At 40.6% G+C, this 13,564-nt stretch overlaps 1 protein-coding gene across 4 annotated transcripts in view; it reads right to left on the bottom strand.

Moving 5' to 3' along the window:
• The window catches only part of ANK3 (ankyrin 3), a 545,106-nt gene that overhangs the window by 151,970 nt on the left and 379,572 nt on the right, over positions 1-13,564 (bottom strand). For all 4 annotated transcript variants that reach the window (XM_053582915.1, XM_053582914.1, XM_053582918.1 and 1 more), the window contains exons 12-16: positions 11,362-11,460; positions 8,856-8,954; positions 6,654-6,851; positions 4,504-4,602; positions 4,148-4,246 (exon numbers count right to left, since the gene is read on the bottom strand). In XM_053582915.1, the coding sequence (XP_053438890.1) occupies positions 4,148-4,246; positions 4,504-4,602; positions 6,654-6,851; positions 8,856-8,954; positions 11,362-11,460 (594 nt within the window). The remainder of the gene's footprint in view (positions 1-4,147; positions 4,247-4,503; positions 4,603-6,653; positions 6,852-8,855; positions 8,955-11,361; positions 11,461-13,564) is intronic.

Raw genomic sequence — 13,564 nt, 5'->3', positions numbered from 1 at the left:
GTTGGGGGTCACCACAACAGGAAGAACTCTATTAAAGGGTTGCAGCATTAGGAAAGTTGAGAATCACTGGCTTAGGGGTTTACGCTCAGCTCCTTAACTGAGATGCAAAACTAACCCATGGTATTATTTTAAGAGTTGGAAGTTCATCTCAGAAATACTTAAATATTTTCAAGTGATAAACAATAGTTTACCTTGAGACCTATGGTGAAATTTTCAAATTTTTCTATTTTCTGAAAAGTAAAATGACTCTCACTTGCCACTCTAAAAATGTCAGACTCATCTATAAAGAATAATAAAATAGTGAGGGATTCAACTGTAGAATAATCTTAATCTCTCTCTCTATTTTTTCCTCTTGAGATAGAAGACAAGCTGCTCTTGAATTTCACAATGAAAATAAAAGCAAAAGCAATTTAAAATGATCAAGAGCTAATAAATGCTATTTAAATTGTACCTATTTATATTTTTCCAAGAACTTTCACAAACATACTGATGCATAGTGATAGATATGTACATTATATGGAAGAGAAATTGACCCATAATAACTTAGGGCTCACTATCTCTTCCACAATTGGTGTCCAGGTGATACCTGTACTCAAGCCAACCTTCTTAATAGCACAGTGTCCTGGCTCAGCAAATAGATCAGGCTAAAATGCAGTATAGCAGCCCTTCTACCTTTCAGCACCCACATACCTAAAATCCCGTCATGTTCTTAGGACATGTGTGAGTGAGAAAATAAATTGGCAATTTTTAAAAAGAGAAGAAAGAGAAAGAAAAAGGCATCACATATTCTAAGAACAAGGACAAAGGACACGACTGGTAAGGAGTTAACAGTGAGGTTGCTGCTGCTACATCCTTATAGCAATCATGCCCTATTGAAGCCGTACCCCTTATTTCTCACCACTGCCGCAATCTGGGAATGCTTCAGCTTCCCTCTAGTAAAGGAGGCAGACTGCTACGCTGGTATCTGCCCTGCCTGCTTCTTTAGGAGAAGAACTCCTGGCAATGTACCAGCTAAAGAACTATTGACACATTTCCCAACTTCCTTGCAGAAAAAAGTGCCCAAGGAGATGTAAGGAAAACGTGGTTTGGTGAAGCTTCTGGGCCGACCCTGCTGTGCTCACTTTCCCTTCCGGCTGCTGCTTTCAGGACATGTCAACCTGAACTTCAGCATCTCTGGAGGCAAAGACCAAAATGAGACACGGAGAACTTGCTTCAACACCCCAGAAACACTAAACCAACCTACAACTGCCCCTGACTGTTTATGCCACAAGACCAATGGAGCCTTATCAGTTTAAACCATTGTAGCTTGGGCTTTTTTTCCCTCCCTGTCGGACAGGACCAATTACTAGCTTTGCTCAGGATTACAGTTTAAAAATGTCCCTGATCAGTTCCACTGTTCCAGGAGACAGGGATGATTGGACATGTGCCACAGACGGCATTATCCAGGCTCTTACAGAGGCAAACACGGAATGGAAATAAGAATTGGTGTCCCATGAGAAAACCTACTGTTTATCTATGAAAGATATGCCTGAGGCTAATGGGATATTATAAGGAATTATTTAAAGAATTTCTTTCCAACTCTTTGTGAAGAGGTTTTGCAGATATAGAACCATAAATACTGAGCCTTGTTAGACAAATGTAAAGCTGGAAATCAAGTACAGATATCCCCACTATTGCCCTAACTATTATGTGTGGCTAGGCAGGCGGATGGACTCATTTTGCACTTACTATTTCACAACTCTTGTTGATTCTATACGGCTTGGCACTAGTTGTACCAAAATTATTACTCATGTGAGGAAAGAATCATTTACTAATTATTTATTGGTTGCCAGTCAAGAACTTGGGATTACTTATATGTGAGAAAAATAGACCACATACTTAAGATGAAAATAAACTGAAACAAAATGGACAAACATTAAATTCTATTACAAAATTTTCTCTTTAAAATTATGGCAAAATACACGAGTCTCACTCTGTTGGTCCAGGCTAGAGTGCCATGGTGTCAGCACAGCTCATAGCAACCCAGATTCCAGGGTTCAAGCAACTCTTCTGTCTCACCCTCCCAAGTAGCTGGGACTTCAGGCAACTACCACAATGCCCCCCTAATTTTTCTATTTTTAGTAGAGATGAGGGTCTTGGTCTTGATCAGGCTAGAACTTCTGAGCTCATGGGATCCTCCCACCTCCCTCAGAGTACTAGGGTTACAAAGGTGAGGCGGTGCCTGTGGCTCAGTGGGTAGGGTGCTGGCCCCATATACCGAGGGTGGTGGGTTCAAACCCGGTCCCGGCCAAACAAAAAAATAGCCGGGCGTTGTGGCAGGTGCCTGTAGTCCCAGCTACAGGAGGCTGAGGCAAGAGAATCACCTAAATCCAGGAGCTGGAGGTTGCTGTGAGCTATGATGCTACGGCACTCTACTGAGACAAAGTAAGACTCTGTCTCCTAAAAAAAAAAAAAAGCATTTAAAAATAATTATGGGTTAATATGAGGTACATACAATTAGGTTAAAACATTTTTAAGTGTAGATGGCAGTAGCATTAACTGCTATACGTTTGTAATGTTCTCCAATCCTCACCACCAAGCATCTCCAGAACTTTTCCACCTTCCCAAATTGAGACTCTACCCATTAAACACTAAATCCCCATTCTCTTCTCCTCTTGACAATCATCCTCCTACCTCTGTCTCTATGAATTTTAATACTCTGCATACCTTGTGTAAGTAGAATCACCATATTTGTCCTTTTGTAACTGGCTTATTTTACTTAGCTCAGTATCTTCACGGTTTATCCATGTAGTGGCACGTGTCAGAATTACTTTGCTTTTTAAGGCTAAATAATATTCCTCTGTGTATGTCTGTGTGTATATATGTACTTTTCATTTATCTATTCATCTATCAGTGAATATTGGGGCACTTCCCACCCTTTTGTTACTGTGAAAAATATTGTGAATAATGCTGCTATGTCTTTTTTTTTTTTAAGATAAAGTTTTACTAAGTCAAGGTATGGCTTTATGACAGCTAAATGTTTATCGGGGTCAGAAATTGTCAGAGGGGCAGCCGCATTTACGTAAAAAGCAAGTTTGGGAGTTTGATTTTGAATTATAGATTTCATTGGTACCATCCTGGAGAGGACAAGGCATGAAATAACTAAAAGGTTCTAAGGAGAAAAATACCTGTCAAAGACAACATACTCTCTAGATGAAGTATAAAAACTTTATGCTGAAACTTTCTCTCTTAAAGTATCTAAGATAATCCAGAACAGCCCCTGTTCCTTGATCTGTACACACAACTGATTTGATTTAAACCTTAGCTTTAAAGAAGAGCACTGCAGCTGCCCCAAAGGGAATAGTAAACCAAAGATTTACGATTAAATAATGAGAGAATAAAATAGTAACTGTGAATAACAAAATAATGCTAAATCAATGCAGTAGGGATACTAAAGGGTCTTTCAACCAAAGGTATTTAGTAAAAGAACTAGGCAACGCTGAAATTTGTGGTTTGTATCATTTCAGTGTCCTCTGGCCACAGACACCTGCGGTGACAGAGAACTTGTTAAACCAAAAGCACTCCTTTAGTCTGTCTTTAAATCAATCTTTCAAGATGATCTGCCCCGCCTGTCAGAATGCCAGAACAATAAGGCAGCTGAATACTTTCTTTCCTCAGAAATCTAAATTGTCTACTGGCCCCAAATCCCCCTAACAATAAGAATGAAGATTCTCCTTAGCAATAATAGAAACACACATGCGAAACCTCCCAATCTATTTTATTAAACACAAATAAACATGGTGAGGCAATGTCTTATGGCTGGGAAAATGTACCACACATCTTATAATTCTGACGAGTCAAAATTTTCCTATTTCCTCCAGCTGGGCTTATGTTTTTAACCTGGCTAAAGACTGCTCCAGCTCCTTTTTCCCTCCAGGCTCCAAGATGTCCTGGATTGTCAAAGAAAATTACTTGACAAGCCAATAGTTACTGAGCATCTACCACATTGGCTAAGTCCCGGAAGGCACAGACTTCCTGAGGCGCTTCTCTTTCTGGGGTGTCTTAGTGCTGCCTAACCCAGGAAAGTGCTCTGGGTGAAGCAAATACAGACCCCGCGCGGAGACTGGGGCCTGCCCGTCAGTCCCTCGGGCTGTGGAAGTACAGGTACCTTTGCAGCCGTGTGAGGTGAGGCTCCTTGGTCCAAAAGCAGAAGGGCCACTTTCTGATTATCGTAATGTGCAGCTACATGCAGTGGGGTTAGCCCGCTCTGAAAACACGTGCAGAAACAACAACCAGTGTCAAAGGCGTCTTAACACAGAGGCCTGGGTTGAGGAAATGGGATTAGATTGGATACAATTTAGAGCGAAGTTTACATTCCAGTTTCCACAATACGTGGACCCTGGCATTCATCTCTGATTCCCCCAGAGTTCTTCCTCCTACTGGGACTTAAATATGGTGTAGTTATAGTTTGGGTGGCTGGTGGGAAATACTAGCATGTGCCGCAGGTGGCTGGTGACCTCCTACCTTCCCAGCAGCGTCCGGAGATGCACTTTTCTGTAGTAGGAGGTTGGCTACTTCAAGCTTCCCATATTTTGCTGCCACGTGAAGGGGAGTAAATCCTTTCTGAAAAAGCATAAACAGAAAATGAATGAGCAATAGAAATGACACAAGGGCACTGCTTTTCTGTGATGGAGGAATTATTCTAATGATGACGAGTTAAGTCCACATTTAAGGACCAAGACTCTCTGTCTGCTGCAGTCTTCCGGATTCAGAGAAATTCTCTCCCCTTGACCACTATAGGGTGAACTGAATAATGACCTGGTTCTGGAACAATGACACCTACTCTACAGGTGAACTGAATAACAACATATGCAACAATTAGATGCCGAGAGCTGAGAGGCTGCCCTTCTGTGCTCCCAAGTGCTGTAAGGATCTGGTAAAGAGCCCCCTTATCAACAGCGATGAGCAAAACATACCAGGATACCCAATCTTGCCCCCTCTGCTGGCTGAGCCACGAGATACCATTAACTGTGGAAATTATCAGGTATCTTGCCAGGATAAAGTTGGGGAGCTGGATCTGGTGATTAGTCCAGGGCTGTCTTGGGGTTTCATATTACGTGAAGAACAAATTACAGGGTCCTGGACCCAATCTGGGGGGCTTGGGAAAATCCAGGGCGAGACAGGACCTCTTGCAGTCTCCTCATCACCAGAGTGGACGTTTTCTCTGCCCTTTTCCCCATATGCATGCGTCTTCATGTCCGCTTCAGTCTTCAGGAGTCGGAGTCAGAAATTCTCTCCCCTTTGCCACTACAGTGAACTGAATGATGACATGGTGCTAGGGCAATGACACTTTTTCTACAGGTGAACTGAATGATGACACATGGACAGATATACAAAAATTAAATGCTGAGAGAGTGGATGCTCTCTTGTGCTTCCAATTGCTACAGGGGTCTGTGTATCACTCAGTCAATCAGCAGGCATCATTTGGGAGGGTCCTGAGCACAAGTCAGGGGGATTGGAGGGTCATCAGCATGTTTGACTTGATGAGACTCCAGCAAACTAGAGGCAATGGGCCGCTGATGTCGTGAAATGTGTGGACACTCAGGACTTCACCATCCATTATTTTGTTTTATGTTATTAAATGAGATTCAGGAACTTGAATCTCAACTCTACTAAAGAGCCCAAAAACATCACAGAAGATGAAGTCTGAAGTTTTATTCAGACAATTTGTTGAGTATTTGCAATTCTCTTTTATAGTGATTACATAGTAATCCTTCTTATTTGCATCCAAATGAAAGCATGCAATCCCAGTTGCTAGCTTTTTAAGACACCCCACAGGCCAATTCATCTTACTATTAGCTTACCAGGTTTATGTAGTAACAGAAAAGAAAAAAAAATAAGCTCCAACTTTTACATTCTGCACATGGAGAGAAAATGTATGCTGGGACATTACTCTACGACATTAGAGTTGAGATTTAAAAAAAATCAAATCTTAGATTAGACAACAATAATGATGACAAAAAGAACAACGAAATAAAACCCCCAAAATTCACCTCCTGATTTGAAAGTACTGTAAAAGTATTTACTGACTGGGCTGTGATAATGTGGTTTATGAACTTGGCCATAGCAAGAGAAATCAGTAGCTGTGTTTTTAAACTACCATGTAAGTCTATCAAATAACTTGCAAGAAGTCTCTGACTCTAGGTATCAAGAGTTTAGAAGATAATGTACTGGGCTGGGCACGGCCTGTAATCCTAGAACTTTGAGGCCGAGGCAGGTGGATGACCTGAGCTCAGGAGTTCAAGACCAGCCTGAGGAACAGTGAACCCCATCTCTATTAAAAATGGAAAAATTAGCTGGGCATGGCAGCACATGTGTGTAGTCCCAGTAACTCGGGAGTCTGAGGAAAGAAGACTGCCTGAGCTGAGGAATCTGACGTTACAGCACTCTACCCAGGGCAACAGAGTGAGACTCTGTCTCAAAATAAAACAAAACAACAAATAATGTACCAAGAAACTGAAAATAACCACTCATCCCCAAATACACCCACCTACCCTTCCTCACACCAGGGCTTTGCTGGCTGTGCTAATGGCCACCCCTAGTGCTGTGCTATGCTGGGAGCTGTACAAGGATGTATTTTGGACACAGCAGGATTCTGCAGCTGACTTTCATACCTTTGTTGTTATAGATAAAGATGCTCCATGATCCAAAAGGAATGCAGCGACATCCTCATGCCCCTCTCGGGCTGAAAGGTGAAGTGGGGTGTAGCCAGAAGTCGTGGCTGCATTTGGAGATGCTCCTTGCTGCAACAGCTGTTGTACTATATCTGCCTTCCCCAGTCGGGCTGAAATGTGGAGTGGGGTTTGGTCATCCTAAAGGTAGAAATGCAAGGCTGATGAGCTGAGAAAACAGTGGTGTCATTATGAAAAATTCAGGAAACATTAGCTGATTGATGTTAGAGGTATATTCAACTCTTCGATTTAATGCAAAAAAGCAGCTCATTAATTTTTCTTCAAGGTTCAGAAACATAGAGACGGTGGATCTAAACTCCTTAAATACCTTTGGGGTGACCTATTAATCTGAAAACTGTGGAAAGCAGTTCTGTCTATAAATGACCCCCACCACTATCTGAGAGCATGAGTTTTTAATCTCTAATGACTCCTTTTTTTTAAAGATGGGAGACTATATCCTTGTAAAGCTCACCTACCCCTCCACCAGTTACTGTGCCCTCACACAGAATGAATTATGTCACTGGTTCTGCTTTCCCATAGTCGAAAGTGGAGTGAGAGGAAGGCAGTCTTACTAGGCCTTCTACAGAAAGAGTTTGCTAACCTCTGTTTCTAGATCCTGTGTAAAATCCACCAATGGGTGCCCTGGTTCAGCAGACACTTGAAACATGTGGCCCGCTGCTTAGGATGGCACAACTTTTGCTTCTATGCTTTCTGTTACCATGCTAGTATGTTTGGGACTAGTTACTACTTTGTATTAGTTATGTTAAACTAGTACATTGTATGTTATATAATTAAGCAATGTGTTAAAAGGTAAAATGTGAGGATGCAAGGAAAGGTTTTGGGCTGGGCACGGTGGCTCACACCTATAATCCTAGCACTTCAGAGGCCGAGGTGGATGGATTGCCTGAGCTCACGGGTTTGAGAACAGCCTGAGCCAGAGTGAGACCTTGTCTCTAAAAAATAGCTGGAGGTTGTGGTGGGCTCCTATATTCCCAGCTACTTGGGAGGCAGAGGCAAGAGAATCACTTGAGCCCAAGAGTATGAGGTTCTGTGAGCTATGATGCCACAGCACTCTACTGAGGGTGACACAGTGAGACTCTGTCTCAAAAAAAAAGAAAAGACTTTGTTTTTCCCTTGGAATAATATATTGAAAAGTTTGGAAAACCTAGACAAAAGTTAATAAGGACCAATTATGGTCAAATTAGACATGGGTAAGATACACTAGGGGAAAATTATAAAAGTCTACAAATATTTTGTATTCAAATTGTTTGACAAATATCTCAGTTTTTTTCTTTACTTAACCTGAAACTAGGAACAGCGGACCATGTAAATAAATGGCAAATAAGTGTATGTTTTTATATTGCAGGTTGAAATTAAATGGTTAAGGTATTTATGTATTTACTTATGATTCTGGACTTCAACTGCCATTCAGATGACCAAACTGATAGTGGCAGATAAGAAGACAAGAGGCTAACTAGGAAACAGACCAGGGGCACCCTCACTCAACCCTGACTGGCAGATCTCTAGAGCAGCTCTGATCTTAGTCTAGGGTTTTGGTTTTACAGCTTATGTAGAAAAATGGTTCCCTTGTGGCTATTACAGATGACATACAAGTCAACCAAAAGTCACCAATGATGCTTCCATATTGTGCTTGTTCTAGAAGCTTTGAGCATAAGCCCTTTTCCATGGAGTATGAAGAACCTTGGACCAGGTTTAGAGTCAGTTCCTGATTTGCAAGAGACGAGCAATGTGCTATGAACAGTTTCTGACACATATTCTTTATAATTTTGTTACATATCAGATAGTAGAACCTCAATAGTTGACCACCTCCTTAAGTTGGCCTAATTTTCACAGACATGTATGTGCACATGTACGTATCAGTACAGTAGGCCTAGTTCCATATGTTGACCACCTTTGCATGTTGACCAGTTTGTTATAGTCCCTCGGGTGGTCAACTTAACAGAGGTTCTACTGTAATTGAATGGAAAAATATGGAAGAAAGGGCCTTTTTTTTTTTTTTACAATATTACTTGGGTAGAGATTTGAGAGGTTGTTCACTATTTTTAAAAAGTGTTCTTGAAAGGTTTTATGGAAATCAAAGGGTTTTTCCTCAGTCAGGAGCAACGCTGGGAGGCATCGCCATACCTTAGCTTTGGCTTCCACCTGAGCGCCGTCTTGAACCAGGTACCGTACGACTTCAGCCTGGCCAGACCGAGCCGCCATGTGCAGGGCCGTCTCTCCTCTCTGGGAACATGAGCCAAAGTAAATTAACTGCCACTCTGAAGAAGAGCAGTGTATTTTGTTTGGTGTGGGTTATGACGGACTTTTTAAAAAAATAAAAATAAAAAATAATCCTAAGCATTTCCTTATTGAAAAGATAGGAAACCAAACATATAAGAATCTCACAGGAATCTGATCCACCATGGAAAGCACTTTGTTGTAACCCCAGGGAACCTAGTTGTCCCCAGTATCAGAGATGTTGCTCATCTATAATACGGCCTCACTGGCCCTGGGAAAGCCAGAGCTTGCAGGGGCCAAGCAGAAGGGTCAGTGATAGACCCAGCAGGGCAAGTGCGGGAGAGGGGGGTGCTCCCTGAAGGGGGCGGCCTCTGCCAGCACCTGCACATTGCTGCTGACACTGGTCAAATGCCCTTTCAGGTCACACTTTCCTGCTTTTCAAAAAGGTGGCAGTTGGGATGTTTATGTAAATTTCCCAATTCTTAAATGCTGATCATAAAATCAGAATTAAAAACAAAATACTGCATAGCAGCATAAACATACCCAAGGGCCAGATTTGTCCACTGTTGGTTTGCATTCCCTGCTTTATCTGAACAGATCGGTATCCGAGTCATCAGTCATTATCTCTGAGAAGTCATTTTCTTTGCCACTGGACCAACCCTCTCCCCATATTTTCACCAAATAGATTTTAATTCAGGTTATTTATTCACAGACCTGTTATTGCTCAATCTCGGGTGGCTGAACGCCACTTGTCCCTCTAAGACGTTGGGGGCAGGTTATTTATTTGTCTAATAAAGATAATACAGGAAATGTGGATACACTGAAATGTAAAAGTAATTAAAATATGTATATATTTTCTCACACGAGGCACATCCACTGAATCTCTTAATTGAACTTTGGTTGATAGGCTGTCCACCTCCATGGAAGGATGTACCAAGACGGACTTCACAGGAATCCTCCTATTGTGCTTATTCGAAAGGTGCTCGGCATGCTGTGCAGTACACTAACCAGTTTTCTGTGTATGAAGGAAAATATTCCCTGGAATTTGTGCCAGGAAAGAGTGTATTTCAGCTGAGAGGCTGACTGAGACTATAGGAAGATACAGAACCTCCCTGGGAGGCCTGTCCTCAGGATGAAGGTGAAGGTGCAGGGCCTCCATGCATGGACCTGATGTTTTTTTTGTTCTTTTTTTTAATTATTAAATCATAGCTATGTATATTAATGCAATCATGGGGTACAATGTACTGGTTTTATATACAATTTGAAATATTTTCATCAAACTGGTTAACATAGCTTTCATGGCATTTTCTTATTGTGTTAAGACATTTGTATTCTACATTTAGTAAATTTCACATGTACCCTTGTAAGATGCACTGTAGGTGTGGTCCCACCAATTACCCTCCCTCCACCCATCCTCCCCCTTCCCCTCCGCTCCCTTTCTCCATATTCTTGGGCTATAGTTGGGTTATAGCTTTCATATGAAAGCTATAAATTAGTTTCATAGTAGGGCTGAGTACATTAGATACTTTTTCTTCCATTGTTGAGATACTTTGCTAAGAAGAATATGTTCCAACTCCACCCATGTAAACATGAAAGAGGTAAAGTGTCCATTTTTCTTTAAGGCTGCATAATATTCCATGGTGTACATATACCACAATTTATTAATACATTCATGGGTCGATGGGCACTTGGGCTTCTTCCATGACTTAGCAAATTATGAATTGGGCTGCAATAAACATTCTGGTACAAATATCTTTGTTATAATGTGCATGGCCCTTATTTTTATGTCTTTAGTGCACATAAGTCCAATGTGTATTATGCTTGTGGTCCTGTATGCTAATATTATGTCAAATTTGAAATCCTGTAAAATAATTCTAATGCCACATACAGACTGAGGGTGTTAAATTATTGCTCTAACATTTATTCTGAAGTGAATTTCTTGTTTCTAACAGAGCAATGCTTAGAGTAAAAAACATCATCCAATAATCTATGAACTCAAGAGTTCCATGGGCTTGCTTGTAACATGGTCAGGCACAGTAAAGAGAGATTACTTTGAAGTTACGTGAAAGTAACTTACCAACGATAGTGTTTGAACCACGTCAACACGGAGTACTTTTTAATGCTTCTGTATAGAAAAATTCCCCTTCCACACTTTATTTTTTAAAGCATGATATCCAGTAGTAATGTATCTATAAGGTTTATGATATAGTTTATAAATCCTAACAGTTTGTGACCAACTAGTAACTGGAAGGATCTTGCCTTCAAAGTAAAGGAAACCAAAAGTGTTCTCACATTCTGACCTTTTAAGCAGTCAAATGAAATGATAACTACAATAAAAAAAGCAGATGAAAACAACCTCGGCCTGTTTCTTAGATACTCACAATTGGACTTTCTCTGTTAAAAGAATACCTACCACATTAGTGGTGTTTGGTGAGGCTCCATGATGCATTAGTTGCGATACAATATTTACATGCCCCATGAAGGCAGCAACATGGATTGGGGTAAGGCCCGACTGTGGGGAAAAGAAAGAAATGTTGGTTTGTTGGCTTATCATGAAATAGATTTATCTGCATGCCTGCCATCCATGCATCCATTTATGCGTCCATTCATGCACCCCTTCATCCATGCATCCATCCATCTGTCCATCCATGCATCCATGCATCCCTTCATCCATCCACCCATGCATCCATCCATCCATCCATCCATCCCTCCATCCCTCCATCCATCTACCCACCTACCCAACCAATCATCCATCTAAACTAGTTGAATAATTAGATCCAAAGATGTTTAGGACATTCACCATTATGTCACAGATTCTATAAGGCAACTATATCAACACATAATCATCATTCCTCTAGAGTAAATGATAATGAAAGACTTATGTTGTATCTATTAAGGAAGAAATGGAATTTCATACTTTCGATGAAGATTTTTGAAAAAAAATTTAGAGAAATAACTTGAACTTTTTTCCTTTGCTAATAAACCTTCCTTTTCAATATGAATGTTTGTATGTGGGGGAACAGAGTGATTTCATACACATTAGTAAAAAGCTGACTTTTATTTCAGATCCTATTCTGGGCTTTAAATAGCATTCCCATGCACTTAGAATAAACTAATTACATTACACATGAAAGAGCAGGGTACCTAATAAAACATCATCCCTCTAATAAATGAACAAATCAGAGTAGCACCAATCACTTGATGTTTTAAGTTTATAAGTATTGTAAATTAAGTCGATATAATTAAGGCAACATTGCAATGCCCACTAGACTTAAATTTTTGTTTCCCATCCTACACCCACATGTGCATACACATACCAAGAACACTATTCAGCATAATCCAGAATTTATTGATCCCAGGGTATTTTATATTGAGTATGTCCATGATGGTGAGATTTAAGTAGAGTGGACAAGTAAAAAGAGAGAATCAAAGCCTCTAGTCAATACTCTTGCTAAAGAGATTTTTATATGGAATGATTCCATTTCGAATTTTTCAGAATTTAATTCAGCTTACAACATGAATACCATAACTTGCTAAAAAAGTTTTGGATATGACTAGAAAAAGCAAATTTGTTTTTTAAAAAGGAGAGAAGGGCATAATTAATCTCAAAAGAAATTTGAGAAATGTCAAAAAATATGTGAAATGAATTCTATATAATAAAAGTGAGGTAAAAGACAGAAAAGAAATAATCCTGACTGCCCAGACTTCAAAAAGTGAAAAAAAATTGAAAAAAAAAAAAAAAAAAAAAAAATTTTTTTTATGGTGTGGCACCTTTTTTCATCAGCAGAGGGAGTTGTCAGAACTCACACTTCAGGTTTGAACTGCCTGTTTAGAGCAACTTCTCATCTCTGACCAGCATCTCTGGACGTTTCCTCAAACATCAGTCAGAAATCTACTTTTATTTCAGAATCTATTCTGATCTTTAAAAAAAGATTCCCATGCATTGAGAATAAATGTATTAATTTTATACTTAAAATAACAAATTGTCTAAAATGAGGTTATAAGTCTGATAAAAGAACAAATCAGTATTGCTAACTCTTTAATATTTGAAAAATTATGTTACAAATCAAGGTAAATATTGCATTTTCAGGTGAGAAACTGAAGCCAAGCAGTCATCACCAGACTAGACTTCAGTGTTTACGTTCACTTCAAATCCTATGGTTACACACCAAGCCTTTGATAGCACTTCACTGAATGCGCCTCTGTAATGGGCTGGGCATTGTGTGTGTGCTAAGCCCACTGAGACTCAGCCCTCCTTCAAGGGAGCTGTAGCTTCTGGGGGCATCAGGCAGCAGCTGAGTCACAGTCTGACAGCGGGGTAAGTGCTCTAATAAGAATACGCACAAGATGAGGTAACAGTCCCTGAATAAGCACCCAGTCCAGGCCCAGGAAATGGAGAGGTTCCTGGAGATGGTACCTAGATCTGGTCCTGAAGGTTGTACAGGATTAGCCTGGGTGACAGGGTGTGACACAAGAAGGTGCACAGAGGCAAAGGTATCCCGTCTAGGGTTACGCCAGTAACTTGATTTCACGGAGGCCAGAGCGCCAGGGTAGTGAGGTGGAGAGAAGGGACTGGGACGGTCTGGAGGGAGATGCCAGGCTTGGTGTGCTCAGCC

Source organism: Nycticebus coucang, chromosome 3 (assembly GCF_027406575.1).
Source record: "Nycticebus coucang isolate mNycCou1 chromosome 3, mNycCou1.pri, whole genome shotgun sequence".
Lineage (NCBI taxonomy): Eukaryota > Metazoa > Chordata > Mammalia > Primates > Lorisidae > Nycticebus > Nycticebus coucang.
This window is presented reverse-complemented; position numbering and strand designations above follow the sequence as displayed.